Here is a 19,903-nt window from a genome sequence, read left to right as displayed (position 1 = left end):
CATGTTGGACTTGAGATGGCTGGGTCAAAATTGGCTGGTGGCTACTATAATGCAGATAGACATTACATACCGAATCAGACCTACTGAATTAGAAACTCGGCGGGGCTCTGCCCTCCGGGCAACTCTGATGCATGCTGAAGTCTGAGATTCACCGAGTTACATTTCAGTAACAGAAAGGGAAAGGTAACACCTTTCCCTCCTGGGGAAATTTTAAAATATTTCTAAATAACTCTGAGTCTAAGGAGAAATCACAACAGAAATTAGAAACTATGTAGTGCTAAATGATAATTAAAAGATTGTGTGTCAAAACTTGTCGATTACAGCTAAAACGACCCTAAGAGGAAAACCTGGAGTCTTAATGCTTATGGCAAGAAAGAAGGAAATTAAGGGGAGGGGGTAGCTCAGTGGTAGAGCACGTGCCCAGCACGCACAAGGTCCTGGTTTCCATCCTCAGTACCTTGATTTAAGAAAAAGGAAAGCTGAAGATTAATGAGCTAGGTGTCTCAACTTCAGAAGTTAGAAATGTAATACCTAAATGTGCCTATCAAATATACAAAGAATGAAATGATAGAGATGAATGAAATAGAAAACAAACAAATGGAAAATCCTCTGCCAATACTAATTCTTTTAAAAAAGAGAAGGTACAAATGAACAATATTAAGAATTAAAGGAGAAGGAGGTTCCTCAAAAGGTTCAGTTTATGATAAAGCTATGTATTTACTGATGTGAAAAGATGTCTGTAACGTAAGTGACATAATGTTTAGAGAAGTTACCGGCTTATGGAACTTCATTCATAATCAGTTATGTAAAATTCAGACATTTATTTAGACATCGAGGGAAGTTCATCAACATGTTGAGTAACTTCCACTGAACAGAAGATTTTAAGAAAATATTTACAATTCTTTTCTTATTTGTATTTTTCTGTGCTTTGAAATTTAATATATATATGTGCATAATGTTTACAAAGATATTAATTTCCAAAGAGGAGAAACATTTAAAAGTATTTTTTAAGGAAAAAGGAAAAATGGTAAGTTCCACTAGTCAAGGAATGTAAAATCCAAACTTATACACTTTGTTTTAGGAGATAGTGGAAGAGAAAATACTTCTGAACTAATTTAGGAGACTTGCAAAGCCTTGATTAAAACACACACCCGGGCAGGGGCTGGAGCAGGGAGGGTATATCTCGAATGATGGAGTGCTGGCTTAGTATGCAAGAGGTCCTGAGTTCAATCCCCAGCACCACCTCCAAAAATAAATAAAGCTAATCACTTGAGATTGGATTTTGCAGCCCTTCTGGAGGCCAGCAGCTGTCCTTGTCCCCTCTGAAGACCTGGCTTGTGCTGAGTGAGGCCTGAGTGCTGTGAGAACAGGGCCTGGTTCAGTGCTGTGGTTTTATTTCTTTGTGTGTGTGTAGTTTGATGAGGGATTTTGGTGGTGGGGGGGAGGGGGGTGAGTTGTTTGCTTTTGTTTGTTGTTTCTTTAATTTCTTATTTCATTTTTTTTTTTCCTCAAGAGGTTTGTCTTTTTCTCTGGCTTCAAAGATTAGCTCTTGGATTATTTCTCATTTTTGTGTTTCACTGTTCTCTCATTGCTTTTGTCTTTTTTCCCTTCCTTTTTGCTTTCCTGCAACCTCGTATTTTTTCTTTTTTTTCTTTTTTATCCCTAAATTCCTGAATTATGGCGGATGTTAGCTTCCTAGGACTGCTGAAAAAAGTACCATAAATGGAGTTGTTTCAAACAGAAATTTACTCTTTCAGAGTTCTGGAGGCTACAATTCAAAATCAAGATTATGGCAGGGTCAGTGCCCCCTCCGCAGGATCTAGGGAGGAATCCTTCTGTACCTCTTCCAGCTTCTGGTGGTTGCCGGCAGTCCCTTGGCATGCATCTGTGCATGTGTCTAAACTTCCCTCCTTTTATAAGAATACCAGTCATCGGATTAGGGCCCATCCTAATCCAGTATGATGTCATTTAAATTTAACTACATCTGCAAAGACCTTATTTCCAAATAAGGTCACACTCACAGGCACTGGGAGGTAGACCTTGAGCATATATTTTGGGGGCATACAGTTCTACTCACTACATGGGGTTAGTTCATTACTTTCAGTCTGTAATAAAAGCGTTCAAGAATATGCATCTACCTTTGATTATGTGTATCCCCAAAGTTCCGATACGGATGTTTCCATTTTCCTGCTTTCTAAACAGCGTGTTGTATTTTGATTTCCTCTTTGACCCCCTAATTAAGAGAATGATTTAAAAGTCCTAAGTAGCTTGAGAGCCACCCCCTTATTACTATTTTGTTTGCGTGTCTTTTTTTTTCCTTTATTCTTTTAGTCCAAAAGTTTAAAGTTCAGCAGTACAGATGCAAAAGTCACCCCCTGACCACCAGTTTCTAAATCCTACTCTGAGAGGTAGTCTTTAATAGCTTGACATATATCTTTCCAGACCTTCCTTCCATGTATAAAGAACACCAGGGTTTAATCATCTGCTCTAACCACTTGTGGAGTAGGGGAAAGTCAGATCCCAGGGGATGAATGCAGTGAAACCAAAAAAATGCAAGATACCCACACCAACACTTAATTTTCCTAAATCAACTTTGCTTCTAAGTGGGGAGGGACGAATTAGGGGTTTGGGATCAGCAGATACAAACTACTATTTATAAAATAAATAAACAACAAGGTCCTACTTTATAGCAGAGGGGACTATATTCAATATCTTGTAATAACCTATAATGAAAAAATGTGAAAAAGAATATGTATGCATATATATTATACATGTATTATATATATATATATATGACTGAATCACTATGCTGTACACCAGAAACTAACACAACGTTGTAAATCAACTATACTTCAATTTAAAAAAATTCTGTATCAATTACAAATTTTTTTTTTTTTTTTTTTTTTTTTTTTTGCTTCTGAGGTGCCTACAAATGTAGAAACAGCAGGCATGTTCACATTCTGGTAAAAGTAAGTGCTTTTCTCCTCAGAGGTCTTTAGAATCTACTTAAACATCCAAGTCAGTCCATGAAACTTTTTGCAGACATAAACATAAAATCAGCTTGAAAAAAAATCTGAATCTCAGCTGCAAGAGTTATTTAACTGGAGGCAGGACCCACACCTCACCGTCAAACTTGGACAGACAGATTTGTGTGATGTTGGCCCTGCCAGGGGCTATAGTTCAAAACATTGATTTTCACTCAAAACAGCTTCCAACTGATCTTACAAAAAATTTGTACTACCTTTGAGATAGAATGGAGAGAATTATTTAACTTCTAACATATCTCAAGAAGAAATCTATAAAATTTCAGATAGAATAAATTAGTGAATCTGAATTATAATTGATTTGTCTATTTCATTTCCCAATTTCTGATTATTTTTGATTCAGTGATTTTTATCTTTGCCTTAGAAGTGAAAGGGCTAGGAATTAAAGCTACCAGTATACTGCTAACTTTCCACTCTTAAAACTACTCATTTAGAAGAATATATGCAAGCCTGAATGGTTTCAGTAGTTTTCAGGACTAATGAACACAGCTTTAAGTGATTTGGATAAAACAACTAGTCTGCTACTTTCACACAAACAGAATAAACTATGTTGGAATTTTAAAACTTTTAACTTTAAAATTTTAAAAAGAGGAACTCCTCTTTATGAAGAAAGCACTTCTTCAGGATTTTTCTCAAAGAGAAAGGCTCACTTTGAGAAAAATCCATGCTATGGCTGCAAACTTCAAAGAATCAAGAGAGATCCTAGTGTTGTTTCATTGGTGACCAGAGTATAGGGACTGGATGTATGTTTGTCTCTGTTTTCCTATTTTATAATAAGTTTTCATTATTGTACTTACTAAATGAAAAGTTCTTTCTCTGAAAAGCTTACATCTAGTGCTTACCCTTGAATGGATTCATTTTCACTCACTTCTGTGTTAGGATGTAATATATTCAGCTGACAAACACCTAGATTCAAATAAATCTCGATGACTCAAATACCTTGCCAAAAGAAGAAAATGTAAGCTAGTATCTTTGGAGAAAATAGTTTTGTGGCCTGGGAGTGGGGAAACACATCTTTTATTTATTTTATTTTATTGAAGTACTGTCAGTTACAATGTGTCAGTTTCTGGTGTACAGCACAATGTCCCACAATATCATGCATGTATATATACATTTTATTTTCATATTCTTTTTCATTAAAAGTTATTACAAAATATTGAACATAGTTCCCTGTGTGCCATAAAGAAGAAACCTAAAAAAATCTATTTTTATATATAGTGGCTAACGTTTGTAAATCTCAAACTCTCAAATTTATCCCTTTCCACCCCCTTTCCCTGGTAACCAGAAGATTGTTTACTATGTCTGCAAGTCTGCTTCTGTTTTGTAGATGAGTTCATAGTGTCCTTTCTTTTTCTTTTCTTTTTCTCTAGATTCAACATATGAGTGATACCTATGGTATTTTTCTTCCTCTTTCTGGCTTACTTCACTTAGAATGACATTCTCCAGGTCCATCCATGTTGCTGCAGATGGCATTATTTTATTCTTTTTATGGCTGAGTAGTATTCCATTGTTTAAATATATCACAACTTCTTTATCCAGTCATCTGTCGTGGCTTCCATGTCTTGGCTATTGTATGTGGTGCTGCTGTGAACATTGGGATGCATGTATCTTTTCGGATTAGAGTTCCCTCTGGATATATACCCAGAAGTGGGATTGCTGGATGAAATGATAAGTTTATTTTTAGTTTTTTGAGGAATCTCCATACTGTTTTCCATTAATGGCTGCACCAATTTTTTTTTAATTGTAAGTTTAGTTGATTTACAACTTTGTGTTTAGTTTCTGGTGTACGGCAAAGTGATTCAGTTACACACACATATATATTCTTATATATATATTTTTTCAGATTCTTTTCCTTTACAGATTATTACAAGATATTGAATATAGTTCCCTGTGCTCTACAGTAGGTCCTTGTTTACCTATTTTATATGTAGTAGTATGTATCTGTTAATCCCAAATTCCCAATTTATTCTGTCCCCCTTTTCCCCTTTGGTAACCATAAGTTTGTTTTCTCTGTCTATGAGGTGTAAACACTTCTCTAAACTCTTTTTTTTTTTTTTATGGAGGGGAAGAAATTAGGTTTGTTTATTTACTTATTTATTTTAATGGAGGTACTGGGGATTGAACCCAGGACCTCATGCATGCTAAGCATGCGCTCTACCACTGAGCTATACCCTCTCCCCCAGGAAACACTTCTTAAACAAGATCAAATAGCGTAGCCAATAAGGAGGAAAATGGGTGGATTTTATTATATTCAAATTAAAGATTTCCTGTCCATAAAGGGCAAGATGGACAGAGTTAGCAGATAAATGATAATATTGGGAGAAGATATTTGCAACATCTAAAATGGGGAGGGAACTTATATCCTGAAGTATAAGAAACTCTTGCAAATCCATAAAAATTTCCAACTGAAAAATGGGCAGACGATATAAGCAAGGAATTCACTGAATGGGAATGAGTGTATATGAAGAGATGCTCCAATTCATCAGTAATGAGAGAAATGCACATTAAAATAATAACAAGAAGCCACTCCTCACCTATTACACTGGCAAAAACGAAAAGGATGGAAAGGCCAGGTAGTATGTGTAGGTACTATGTGGGGAGAGAGGTACTCTTGTGCATTCCAGGTTGGAGTGAGGACCAGCACCACCGTCCTCAGGCGTAATCCGCACCCGCATCAAACTTGTTATGCACACAGAATAAACCGTACTCTTGGATATAACCCCCTAACCCCCCCACCCCCCCCCCCACGGCCAAATTCCCTCCCACAGGCTCCAAGCAACAAGTTCAGCAAAAGAGAGATAAGTAATCAGACCAGTGCATGAAGGGCTCTGCTGGGCTGGGAGCTCCTGGGAGGAGCATCTCACCTGGCTGGGGTTGGGAGGGCTTCTGGGACAAGGACCCATTAGGTGGAATGAGGGTAGGGGAAGGTGTCTTCAGCTCTAGGAAGAAAGGGAGTGGGTCTGATTTTGATTCTCATCCCCCTTCACCATTGGCCCATCAGTACTAGATGGCAGCAGGAATGAATGAGCCCTGTTGGAGGGGAGTGTAGGGGAAGAGGCGGCTCAAGAGCTCTGACTTTAAATACATTGGTGGGATGTGGCACATGGCGCAGCTGGGAGTTACTCAAATCCGCTGGATCAGGACAGGGCCTGCTGGAGCCCAGTGCCTCCAATCCCAGGGCATATTTCCCTGTAACCACCATAAGTGGACAGCTGCTCCAGTACCTGAGAGACGGCCATGGAGGTCCTCAGGCCCAGGGCCACCAGATAGGCAGAAACAAGCCGGCTTAAAGTTGAATCCTCTGGCCAGGAAGTCCTCCGAGGGAAGGTTGGCCGCTTTAGGGCCGGGTCTGTGCAGGGAGCGTATTTGCATGGGAGGTCGGGTGGTATGGGGTTGGAGGGAGCCCGCTGCGCAGGCGGAGTCCCCGCCCCGTCCGCCAGGCGGCGCCAGAGCGCAAAGAATCTGGAAAACCCGGGTCCGGGAGTCCGGCCGGGCGGGGCAAGGGGCGGGCCGGTTGAAGCTCCGCCACAGTTTGGCCGCGGGAAGGACTGACGGATAGAGGGGCTGCTGGAGCCTCAGGGGCCATGGCCGAGCCCGCCGCTCGCCGCTGCTGCCTGGGCTGGGACTTCAGCACGCAGCAGGTATCCGCTCGGGCCCTGGGCAGGGCGGGCGGGGCGGCCTCCTCGCCGACGGCGGGCGGGCCGACCGGGACCCGGACGCCCGGAACCCTGGGCCGCGCCGCGGGCGCGCCTCCCTCTCGGGCTTCCCGGGAACCCGGCGCCCCTGCCCGCGCGCCGCGCCTGCCTGGACCCCGGCCCTCCCGGAAACGGCGTCCCCTTCGCCATCGCCGCCTCCCCTCAGCGGGACCCCGCGGGCACGTGGCGGGGACGTGCCCGGGGACCCGAAGGGCTCGCGCGCCGTTCTGGGCAGAGTGACGGGGAGCCAAACGAACTCAGCTATGTAAGACAGGACCAGACGGACAGGCAGACACACAGGCATAACCAGTGACCTGGAACCAGATCACCGATTGAACCTTTTTTTTTTTTTTTTTTTTGAGTGAAACGGGCACCAGTGTACATATGAACTTTGTTCCACCCCGTTACAGCCCGTGGTTGGCAGCCTCGTGCCCGGGTCCACGTGCCTGTCATTGCTGGCCAGAGGACTGCCTTTGCTGCTCTGAGGGCCCCAAAGACGGGCAAAAGCTGCCCTCAAACTGGGCCTGGAGTGCTAAGCGGCTCTTTCTCCTCAACTTGGGAAACCAACGTAGTTGCAGTCAAACCCCAATCCTCAAATGGGTTAGAGGACCAGCAAGGCTGTGGCCAATTAATCCCTGACCAGAAAGTCATGTGGGACCTTGGATAAGTCACATTGCCTTGCTAGACCTCAGTTTCCCCATCTGCCTAGGAAAAAAGTTGTACCCTTGAGTTTGGAGATCTGCTCCACTAGGACATGTGTCTGTGGTCCATGATCATGGCCTACAAGTACAACCAAGGGATCTTGCCTGGTCTCTCAGATCCCTGCAGGCATGGACCCCCAGAAACATCTCCAAACCCTGCCTCCCATTCACTCCCCCCACAAGCTTACCTGGCGCAGGAACAAGCTTATCTATGAACATCTGCCTCTAGAGGGTGTTGACTTTGGGTGTTTGGAGGGCAAAAATTCCCTGAGCTACATGTGTGTTTCTACTTGGCCTCAGCTTCTTCATTTTACTATGTCTTTGGATATGTCTCCAGATGAGGCCTCTGTTGCCATGGTTACTGTGATGCACCCCAGCCTTCAAGGATGTCTGTAAACAACCACCTCTAGGGGGCTGGGCTTCATTTGGTGATGCTCATATCCTGTACCAGTGTAGGAAGGGGGAGAAATTTATACATTATTTTTTTAAATGCCTTCCAGGTCAAAGTGGTTGCTGTTGATGCAGAGCTGAATGTCTTCTATGAGGACAGTGTACATTTTGACAGAGACCTTCTAGAATTTGGGTAGGTACTTAATGTGCATCTGTGTGTGGGGGTTGGTTTTGGAGTCCTCTCTCAACCTTTTTTTTTTTTTTTTGGAGGTACTGGGGACTGAACCCAGGACCTCTTGCATGCTAAGCATGGCTCTACCATGGAGCTTTTTACACTATTCTGGCTTCATCAAACGTCAGGAGGAGTGGTCTTGGTAGATCTCTCAGCATCTTCTATGCCTGGAATGTGCTCTCCTGCATTTCTTTCCAGTTCCACTCATTGCTTCCTCTTTGCAGTAGGTATCAGTTGAGACTTACTCTGTGCCAGGCACTGCTGGGTGCTGGGCTTTGATAGTGAACAAAAGGAGGCATGTTCCTTGCTCTCCCAGAGCTTCCCATTGAGTAGGAGAGAGTGATATCAATCAGAATGGTTGTAAACTCAGAGAAGGCCATTGAAGAAAAGAAACTTACTTCTTCAAGTACACATTATAAAGATATTAAACCAAGGCTTGAAAGAGTGGGTTAGGGAATATCCCTAAAGAAGTAGTGCTTAAACCAAGATCTGAATGAATGGGGTTAGCCAAGTGATAGACTGTAGAGTGCATTCCAGGCAAGGGAAACAGCATGTGCAAAGGCCCTGTGGCAAGAAAGAGCACTGCTCATTCATGGAATTGAAGAATGCCAGTGTGGCTGGGGAGCAGAGAGGGAGGTAGATGCTGGGCCAAGCCATGGTATAGTTTGTCTTTATCCTGAAAGCTATGGTCACCCACTGATGGGCCACAGGGATGGAAGGGGTGGTGTGTGATATGACTGTATTTGTGCTTTGAAAAGATCTCTCTGGGTGCAGTGGGAAAGCAGATAGGATATGGCCAGAGTACATGTTGGGAAACCACTGAGGTTTTTCAAGATCATATGGATGAGAAATGATGTTGATTGGAGGAGAGAGAGCTGGATGGTGAAACTGACAGGTCTTGGTGCAGAGCTGAATGTGAGATCTGAAGGTGAGATTACTGGCTGGCCTTTGGGGTGAAAGAGAATTGGTTTCAAGGAGAAAGATGATGAATTTAACTTTTGTATTACTTTGCCAGTACAAAGTACCACAGACTGGGTGGTTTAAATAACAGAAATCTATTTTATCATAGTTCTGGGGCCCCGAGATCCAAGTTCAAGGTGCTGGGAGCGCTGGTTTCCTCTAAGGCCTCTCTCCTTGGTTTCCAGGAGAAAGCTGCTTCTTGCTGTCTGTCACGTGGTCGTCCCTCCGCGCAAGTACACCCCTGGTGTCTCTCAGTCTTGTTATGTGTGTCCTAACCTCCTTTTATAAGGACACCAGTCACCCTGGATTAGGGCCCACTCTAATGACTTCATTGGGACTTAATTACCTCTTTAAAGGCCCTGTCTCCATATACAGTCACATTCTGAAGTGCTGGAGCTTAGGGCTTCAACATGTGAATTTTGGCGGGGGAGCGGGCGCAATGCAGTCCATAGCAGCTGTGGACTTGTTGGTTTTGAGAGGTCCTGGTGCAAGTCTGTTGCATGTCTGTTCTAGGTGTCACTTCCTCTCTGAAGCCTTCCCAGTGACCCTTCATGCGCCTCTCACTCCCCATTACCTTGGGCTGCCACCTCTTTCTCCCCCAGCTGACGTCTCTCCTTCGAGCTGAGGTTGGGAGCCTCTTTGCTTCCATGTTTTGTATTACGTCAGGCCACCTGTGTTCGTGTTTTGGTAGTTTGTGTCTTGCAAGGAATTGGTCCATTTCATCTAACCTATCAACTTTGTGGCCATCAGGGTGTTCATAGTATTCCTGTATTGTCCTTTGATGGCCGTGGGATCAGTAGTGATGATCCTTCTGATGTTGGTAATTTGTGTCCTCTCTCTCTCTTTTCCTTGATTAGCCTTGATTAGAGGCGTATCAATTTTATTGATCTTTACAAAGAATCGGCTTTGGGTTTCATTGATTCTCTCTTTTGCTTTTTTATTTTCATCTTCATTGACGCGGGCTCTCATTTTTATCATTTCTCTTCTTTTTCCTTTCTACTTAAAATAGTCGTTCTCTAGTTCCCTGAGGTGGAAACTTAGATTATTGATTTTAGCTCTTCTTTGCCAAAATATGCATTTAATGCTGTAAATTTCTGTCAAAGCACTGCTTTTGCTGCCTCCCACAAATTTTGATAGGTTGTATTTTCATTTTTAATTAGCTCAAAATATTTTAAAATTTCTGATGCTTCTTTGACTCATATGTTCTTTAGAAGCCCCTTGATTAATCTCCACAATTTCCAGCTGTTTTTCAGTTGTTGATTTCTAGTTTAATTCCTTTGTGTTTTGAAAACATACCTCATATGATTTCTAGTCTTTTATATTTTTAAATTCCCCTTCCCCCACTCTTTTTCATTCAGTGGGTTCGTCGGTTCTCTCTATTAGGTATCTTTGAAAAAAAGAAAAAAAGGATTCGTAACCAAAATACAGGATTGCTTTTTTGACTCAGTTAGTTTTACAGTTTTTTAAACCAGATGCAAACAGAGCTAGTTCACTCCTTCCTCACCCCAGGTCGCTTTCTATGTATTGTTGTTTTTTTTTTTTATAATTTTATTTAAGTTTTACTTGTTTATTTATTAGTGATGTACACTAAACTCCACACGTATATAAATTGTACAGTTTGATAAGTTTTGACGTACGTATTCAACCATCACCCAAATCAAGATAATGAACATTCCCAACCCCCTAGGGTTTCCACATCCCCCTTTGCAATCCATCCCTCTTCCCTTCCCCACCCCTGCCTGCTGGCAACCACTGACATGTTTTCTGTCACTATAAATTACACTTTCTAGAATTTTATGTAAAGGGAATCATAATTATACACTTTTTTTTTAAAATCTGGCTTTTTTAACTCACCATAAACATTTTGAGGTTCATCCTCGTTATGTGTATCACCTGTTGTTTTTATTGCCGAGCAGTGCTCCACTGTGGGAGTGGGCCACAACTGGATTATCCATTCACCTGATAAGGGACCTTTGGGGTTTTTTCCAATTTGTTATTATTGTCACTGAAGAGGTTATGAAATTCACGTACAAGTCTTCGTGTTGATAGAAGCTTTCATTTCCCAGGAGTGGAATGGCTGGGTTGTATGATCGGTACATGTTTAACTTTTTAAGAAATTACCAAATTCTTTTCCAAAGTGGTTATTTTAATAAGAATATTTTATTTTATGACTAGGCATTATACGTACTTGGTAGGTAATTCAAAGAAACAAAAGGCATACAAGGAAAAGTCTGAATCCCTCCGTGACCTGCCTTTCCCTACAGATAATTTCTCTAGTGCATCTTTCCAGTGTTTTGTATCAAAGTGTAAGCAGATATGAAAAGTCTTACTTTCTCCCTTTCTGGTATGTAACCGAAGCACACTGTGTATACCATTCTGTACCGTGGTTTATTGATTTCACAATCACCATGTCAATACATGGGGCTTCTGTGTTGTCTTTTGGATAGATGTACCATCTCCTACTGAAGGACACTGGGTTGTTTGCAGTGAAAAATGATGTGAATTACCTTACATTTTCCATTATAGACATGTGCCAGTTTATCTGTAAGTTAATACTTTAACAATCCTATTGTTGATATATATTTTGAGCTGTATGATTTATAGGTTTATATTTTGGAAGTTGTGGCCACACTGCCCCCCAATAGGGATCGTATTAATTGCGCCGCACCAAAGACACACAAGAGTACCTCTCTCCCACAGCACTGCCTCTTCACTGCGGTCGTAAGAGTTTTTGACTCTTTTCTAGAGAGGTGAAAAAGCAGTATCTCCTTGTAGGTGTCCTTTGCCGCCCTCTTATTTTGAATGAAGCTGAGCATTTTTTTTCATATGTTGAAGGATTACTTTTTTTTTTCTGTGAAGCTGGTTTTCTTGCCTTTTCCCATTTTCTGTTCAATTGGTTATTTTAAAAAAATCAATTTCTAGGAGCTCTTTATATATTAGAGGAATTATCTCTCTTTGTTGTTAAGTGAATTGCAAATATCTTCCTCAGGTTTTTGTGTGGTTTTGACTTGTTTGTGGGTTGTTGCTGTTGTTGGCAGACTTGAGCTTTGGGGTTTTTTTTTTTTTTGACGTATATATATATAATTTTAATTGAAATATAGTCAGTTTACAATGTTGTGTCAATTCCTGGTGTACAGCACAATGCTTTAGTCATATCATACATGAACATACATATATTCATTTTCATATTCTTTTTCACCATAGGTAACTACGAGATATTGAATATAGTTCCCTGTGCTGTACAGTCTAAACTTGTTTAGAGCTTTTGTTTTTTATGTCATTGAATTCCTCAATCTCTTCTTCTGTTGCTTCTTGATTTTCCCTCATAGTTTAAAAGGTATCCTCACTCTAAGGTTATGAAGGAGTTCACCTAGAGGTTTTGCTCTAGTTCTTATAAGATTTTAGTTTTCTTACATAAAAATGTTTGGAGTTTAGGTACAGGGCATGACGTTTGTATCCAACTTCAGTTTTTTTCCAGGTGACTCTCCAGTTGTTTTAATGCTTTTTATTTTAGAACTCCATCTTTGCCTCACTGATTTGAGGCACTAGCTTTATTATATGCTAAATTTCTGTCCCTTTAAATGAGCAAGAAATAGACTTCAGCTGTGTTGAGCCCTGGAAATTTTGTTTTTTCCTTTACTAATACAGATGTTTTTTCCCCAAATCGTATCTTTAAACAAATAATAAAAAACTCTATTGGGATATTATTCACATACCATAAAATTCACTCTTTTAAAATATACAATTTGAGAGAGGGTATAGCTCAGTGGTAGAATGTGTGTTTAGCATGCATGAGGTCCTGGGTTCAATCCCCAGTACCTCCATTAAACAAATAAATAAACAAATAAATCAACCTAATTACCTCCCCACCAACACCCCTCCCAAAAAAAGAAAGGTATATCTGGGGAGTTGACTTAAAAGTAAAATAAAATGTACAATTCAGTGGCTTTTAATATTTTCACAGAACTGTGTAACCATTACTGCTCTGATTTTAGAACCTTTTCATCACCTCAAAAAGAAGCCACGTATCCAATAGCAGTCACTCCATATTCCCCCTCCCCCAGCCCTGGCAACCAAAATCTGCTCTGTAGATTTGCCTATTCTGGGCATTTCATATATGTATAATATGTGGTGTGCTTTGATAAGTTTCTTTCATTTAGTGTCGTGTTTTCAAAATTCTTCCACGTTGTTGTATGTATCGGTACTTCATTCCTTTTTCTAAATAAGTTCCGTAATACTCCATTGTGTGGATAATACTGCATTTCATTTCTCCCTTCATCAGTTGCTGTATACTTGGATTGTTCTGCTTCGTGGCTATTATGAATAATCTTGCCATGAACAGACATGTTTGTTATAGACTGGACTGTGTCCACCCACCCCCTACCCCAAATCGCATGTCGAAGCCCTGACCCCCAGTGTGACTCTACTTGGAGATGGGGCCTTTGGGAGGTCATCAGGGTTAAATGAAGTCATAGAGGTGGGGCCTTCATCCAACAGGACTGGTGTCCTCAGGCACAGAGGAAGAGACACCAGATCTCTCTCCCCGTGCGCACACCAAGGTCACGGTGGGGAGGCAGCCAGGAAGAGAGCTCTCACCAGAATTTTCCAGCACCTTGACTGTGGACTTCCAGCCTCCAGAAACGTGAGGAAATAAATGCCCGTTGTTCAAGCTCCCCAGCAGACTAATGCAGTGTACACATTTTTGTACGGATGTGTTTTCATTTCTATTCGGTATATACCCAGGAGTGGAATTGCTGAGTCACATGGTAACTCCAAGTTCAACATTTGATAGTTCTTTTTCCAAAAGAGTGCTTCCATTTTACGCTCCCACCAGTGGTATGTGAGGGTGCAGGTTTCTCCATGTCCTAGCCAACATTTTTTTTTTTTAACTATCTTTTGATTATAGATTGTAGCTATCTTAGTGGATGTGACATTGCATCTCATTGTGGGTTTTTTTTTGTTGTTTGTTTGTTTTCAGTGTGGTTTTGATTTGTATCTTTCTCAGATTAAGGAAGTTGACTATGTTTGGCCAGTTGTATAACCTCTTTGGAAAAATATCTATTCAGGTCTTTTGCCCATTTTTAAACTGTATTTTCTTTTTATTATTGAGCTGTGTCAAGTTCTTAATATATTCTAGACACAAGCCTCTCATCAGATACATGATTTCAAAATTTTTCCTTTTTTTAAATCACCTTTATTGTGTTATGGTTCCTGTACAGTAAACTGCACATTTCAAATATACAATTTGATGAATTTTGATAGCCGTCTACACCAATGAAATCACAATCAAGATAGCTAATCTTTCTGTCACTTCCCAAGAGGTGCAAATTTCGAACTCTCAATTTATCCCTTCCCAGCCCCTTGACCCACTGGTAACCATAGGTTTTTTCCTCTGTATCTGTGAGTCTGTTTCTGTCTTGTAGGTAAGTTCATTTGTATCCTTTTTTTTTAGATTCCACATATAAGTGATTCAAAATTTTCCTCCTTTTCTGTGAGTTGTCTTTTCACTTTCTTGAATGTCCTTTGAGGTAAAAGTTTTTAATTTTGATAAGGTCTAATTAATCTTTTTTTTTTCCTTCTGTTGCTTGTACTTTTGGTACAGTATTAGGTTTTGGTGTTCATTTTATATTTACTTCATAAAAAGAATCAGAAAATTTTCCTTCCCTGAGGCACTCTGGAATAATTTAAATAGTATTTGAAACATTTGTTCTCTAAAGCTTCGGTAGACTTTTTCTGTGAAACCATTTGGACCTGGCGCTTTCAGGGATATGGGGTAGCTCTAATCTTCTTTCTTAGCAGCAATTGCCAGTTTTCAGTTGTTAAACAGCTGGTGGGATGTTTGGTTACAATTTTCAACTGTTTTGCATTTTTTTCCAGTGAGTTTTACTGTCTATAGGACAGTTTGCTGCTCTTTTTTACCTTTTTCGTGATGGTATTTTTTTTTTAATCAGCATGATTGAGTATAATTTAAGTACACAAAGAGGCATCTGTTAAAACATACAATTGAGTTGACTGCATTTTGCCAGAGGCAGACCTATATCTGTGAAACTACCACCGCGGTCAAGAGACGGACTGTTTACACCACCGCCTACAGAAGATTCTTGTTTCCCTTTACAGTCTGTTCCTTCCTCCCCGCTGGACTGGGGATCTGAAGCAGATCAGAGAGGTGGAGTTACATTTTCTAGCATGTTATACAAATGGATCGTGTAATATGAACTCTTTTGTGCCCGGCTTCCTTCTCTCAGCACCATCATCTGAGAGTCCCGACCCATGTTGGTGTGCACATCAATAGTTAGGTTTTTTTTTTTTTTTTTTACTGCTCTGTGGTACTCTATGACACCTGTGTGCTTCAACTTAACTGTTCACCAGCTTAGGGACACCTAAGTTATCTGCAGCTTTTTGTTATTACAAAAAAGGCTGCCATGATCATTTGTGTACACGTCTTTCCATGGATTTACACTTTCATTTCTCTTGGCTAGATATTTAGGAATAGGACAGCTGGATCATGTGGTTATCTAATAGTGTCTTTTTTTTTTTAACATTTTTTATTGATTTATAATAATTTTACAACGTTGTGTCAAATTCCAGTGTAGAGCCCAATTTTTCAATGATACATGTACATATATATATTCTTTGTCACATTTTTTCCTCTGTGAGCTACCATAAGATCTTGTACATATTTCCCTGTGCTATATACAGTATAATCTTGTTTAATAGTGTCTTTTTTTAAAAAGTAATTTCTACTTATTCATCTATTAAATGGAGGTACTGGGGATGGAACCCAGGACCTTGTGCATGCTACGCATGTGCTTTACCACTGAGCTATACCCACCTCTGGTAATGCCTTGATATAGAGTCTGAGCCTGTTCTTTTTAAACTCATAGTTGAAAGGATTGGATTTTATCAAAGCAGCTCTTTGCACGAGCATCTTGTGGTGGTGAAGAGAGCCAGGGTTCCGGGCAATCCAGGGACTCCCTGGTCTGATAGCCAAGAACTTTTCCCACAGGTGCAGCCCTCCGTGTGCCCCACCCCCTCTGCCTCTCCAAACTCAGTGCACTGGGGAGGGCTTCTCATCCAGCCTGAAACTTTCTGTCCCTTTATGGCCACTGCACTAAGTGACACTGTGCCTGCCTTGCAGGGCGAACCCCTTATACTGAGAAGGCTTTTTTTTTATTTTAATTGATTAGTTTTTATTTTGGTGGGGGGTAATGAGGTTTATTAATTTATTTATTTTAATGGAGGTACTGGGGATTGAACCCAGGACCTCATGCATGCTAAGCACACGCTCTACCACTGAGCCATACCCTCCCATAGAAGGCTTGTTTTTGCTGGTGCTTTCTGGGCCGTTTCCGTGCCTTCTCTTTCCGTCTTGCCCAGCATCTTGCCTGTTCTGTCTCGAGCTCAAGCCTGGAGGAGCGGGTGCTCGTCCTGTGGGCGGTATCTAGGACCCGCCAATGCTGGGCCCCTGCCCGATGCTCTGCCCCACATTCTCGCTTGTTCCGCTTGCAGGACTCAAGGTGGCGTTCACGTTCATGAGGATGGGCTGACAGTGACTTCTCCAGTCCTGATGTGGGTCCAGGTGAGCCCAGGGATCCCTTTCCCCCTCCTCTCCCCGCCCATCTCACCAGCAGACTTGACGACTTGCTAGGAAGCCCAAAGGTGGCGGGCAGCTCATGAGAGCATCCGTTAAGACCAGGTCCTCGTGAGGAAATGAAGTCCACATGGTCCTAGGGCCAGACAGCCTCAGCTGGTGTCAGTACTCCTGAGCTGAGAGGACTCACAAAGGGCTTCCAGGGTCTGAAGCCAGAGCAGCTGGAAGGTCCTGCCAGGAACCACCTTTAAAATGCTGCAGAGCAAACCTTTCCCCAAAACTCTGCATTCAGGCCTTGTGGCCACTCTTGTACCCTGAGATCCGAACATGGCCTTTGGGCTCTTAGTGCTCAGCTCCCAGACCCTTCAATTTCAAGGGCAGGGCCTTCAGGATGGTGGCTTGTGGCCTGCCCGGTCAGGCCCAGATCGATTGCAAGCCAAGCCTTCTGCTCAGAACCAATGAGAAAGGAAGATGCGTGTTGCCACATCTGGGTGATCCAGGGGACCCCAGGACCAGGGTGTGGACAGCACAGACAGATGAGGGCCCCTCATTTGCCGCAGGGGACCTGAGACCCTGAAACTCGAGGCCAGCAAAGGCAGCACTTAATGTGTCTGCCCAAAGCCTTTTCAGTCCTCCAGGACTTATCCAACTAATTCGCCGTGCTAAATTCTTTCTGTTAAGAGAACAAGGTTGGTATCTTTTTTATCAGCCTGACTCTGACTCATACCGGAGGATTAGGGTGAAGGATGAATTTCCACCAGACAGGCTGGCCAGGGGGTGGAGAGGCAGGCTTGGGGCTCAGACCAGGGTGATTTCTAATCCTGAGCAGCCCCTCAGGACTGGACCATTCCGGACTCCAGCTTTCCCACTCCTTGCTGGAGACTTGGCAGCAGGGCCAAGCTGGCAGCCACAGTCAGGGCACCCTCCCAGCCAAGGATGGAGGTGGCAGGGTCAGGCCAAAGCTCCAGTGGCTTCTCTACCCCAAAGAAAACACAGACTGGGGTGAATATCTAATTCCTGGGGAAGTGTCAAGCTCTGCTGGGTGGCATCATCCGTCCCATCCCTGGGGTCTTGCCAGAAAGATAGTTCCAACCGGATGGTGGAGGGTGGAATAGGGAGTTTGAGACAGATGGCCACCATCTCTCCCTGCTCCCTCCAACCTTGCACTCCCGGACGCCGGGGTCTGGGCCTGGAGGCCTGTTCTGCTGGGAGCCACTACTGTGCTCCTTGCTTCTCCGTTGCGGTGAAGTCACATCACTAATATGGGGGGTTGAAAGTGCAAATGAAAGAAATCAAAATTTGAGCCACCTCGTTTTTGCTCTTCTTGAGTGCTTGGAAGTCACCAACTGGAGACGCAGATTTTGAAGACTGGTGATTTCTGATTCCATTCATATGTTTTAAATATTTAAAATATCTTGAGCAGAGCTCACTTTTATCTGATTGATGCCTACTCGTTTAATTGATGTTTCTGATGCTTCCAAATCGCAAGTCATCGGTTCCTTCTTTATCTCCACTGTCAGGGCAAGCACTTATAGTCCAATATCAGCGCTGGTGTGTTAGCCTGCTTCCGCGATTCGGGACAGTTACGGTGGGCTCTGTTTTTCTTCTCAGGCTTTGGATATCATCTTGGAGAAGATGAAGGCTTCGGGCTTCGACTTCTCTCAAGTCCTTGCCTTGTCTGGGGCGGGCCAGGTTTGTTCGCTGTCTTGCGCAGTTGTGTGAGTGCCGGGGTGACAGCTCTCCTCGAGGGAAGGTGCTCGTTCTTGAGAGCCACTGTGCACATTTTGTTGTGAAAATCTCTATAGCTGTTTCTCCTTAGAGGGCGTATAGTTTGCCTCCTTGCAAAAGGATCTGAGACACTTCTTACGACTAAGCGTTATGCAAATTAGGGCCCTGGGTGAGGAAGAAGTGGATGGAGGTCCTCTAAAGGGATGGAGGAAGCATTTGACGTGAATTTAGTATGACCGTTTGGGGACACAAAATTGCTTTTTCTGTTTCTTAGAAGTAAAAGCAACGTCAGAAATCATACTAATAACGATAGCAGTTTTAATAGTAGAGATATGAGTCATAATTACAAAGAACATTGAACACTTTGGGTATGCTGGGGGCGGTACTGAGCACTTTGAATACACTAACTTCATCCTCATAATGATTTTACCTGGTGGAATCGTGCAGTGTTCGCGCAGGGGCTCTGAGTTTGACCCCTGGCTCTGCTGTTTACAGTGACGTGGGGCACATCATCCAGCTTTCTGGTGCCTCCGTCCTCATCTGCCATAGGGTCATTGGGAGTGTTAAATACAGAAGACAGTCCCTAAAAGCTTGATTTAAGCTTTAGCTACTGCTTTTATTACCGTTGCCATTTACATAGAGAAACTGAGGCACCAAGAGGTGATGTCACTTGCCAGAGGTCACACAGCTATTGGGGGTGGTGGTCAGGATTCAAGTCCAGTCTTGTCCTCTGAATCACTTTGCTCCACGCTGGATTAGCGTGTCTTCACATCCTTGTGAGAGAGTGCTTATTGACTTTTCTGAAGATGCCTCTTCTGCCCCCTGACCTAGCAGGACAGAGTCCCTGGTGGTCTTTTCCAGATCTCTCCCCTGAACCCCAGGCCTGGACACCCTCTCCCTCTGACTCATCCCTCTGCCCCCTTGGCCGGGTGTCCTGGGAACATCCCACACTTACCATGTTCCAGACTGAACGCTCCATCTTTCCCGAGACGTCCTCCTCCTCTGGTTCCCTTTCTCAGGGAATTCACCTGTCCACCCAGCGCCACAACCCAGACTCCTCCGTCTTCCCAGCCCCACATCCAAGTGGTCCCCTCGTCCCGTTGATTTGTGCATAACTCTTGAGTCTACCACTTCTTTTCCAGCTCCGCCTCTGTTGCCCCAGGCATGGTACCCATCATTTTCCTCTGGGCCTCTGCTTTGGCCTCCCTGCCTCCCTCCTACCTTCTCCCTGACTCCCACAAGCCCTTTCCTGCCCTTAGCCCTGGCCATGTCCTCTCCTGCCAACCCAGAGTTCTCACCACCCCAAGATAAACCCCAGCTTCCTGAGCACAAATGTCAAGGCTGAGGCTGCCCCGTTCCCCTCCCATCCCCCCACCTCCTGCCCCAGCCTCAGGCCCGGGGTTGAGAGTGCCACCCTTCCCTGCAGCTGCCAGCCTCTCTCCCCGTGGTTACTCTCTGCGTACCCACACTCAACTCAGTGATCCTTTCCTGATGATCATGACCACTTCTATCCACCTGCACCCCTAGCTGGTTAGATGCCCCTCCTCTGTGTTCCCACAGCC

The 19,903-nt window shown here is 43.1% G+C and overlaps 1 protein-coding gene across 3 annotated transcripts in view; it reads left to right on the top strand.

Annotated features, from left to right (window-relative positions):
- Positions 1 to 6,543: 6,543 nt before the first annotated feature.
- XYLB (xylulokinase) overlaps positions 6,544 to 19,903 on the top strand; it is a 46,776-nt gene continuing 33,416 nt past the window's right edge. For 2 of the 3 annotated variants that reach the window (XR_010384954.1, XM_031469972.2), the window contains exons 1-4: positions 6,544 to 6,685; positions 7,941 to 8,023; positions 16,532 to 16,601; positions 18,225 to 18,305. Coding sequence is in view for 2 of the 3 variants with exons in the window: in XM_031469972.2 (XP_031325832.2) it covers positions 6,629 to 6,685; positions 7,941 to 8,023; positions 16,532 to 16,601; positions 18,225 to 18,305 (291 nt within the window). In the remaining variant the exon portion in view is untranslated. The remainder of the gene's footprint in view (positions 6,686 to 7,940; positions 8,024 to 16,531; positions 16,602 to 18,224; positions 18,306 to 19,903) is intronic. The other variant, XM_031469971.2, reaches the window with a different exon arrangement.

Source organism: Camelus dromedarius, chromosome 17, assembly GCF_036321535.1.
Source record: "Camelus dromedarius isolate mCamDro1 chromosome 17, mCamDro1.pat, whole genome shotgun sequence".
NCBI lineage: Eukaryota > Metazoa > Chordata > Mammalia > Artiodactyla > Camelidae > Camelus > Camelus dromedarius.
This window is presented reverse-complemented; position numbering and strand designations above follow the sequence as displayed.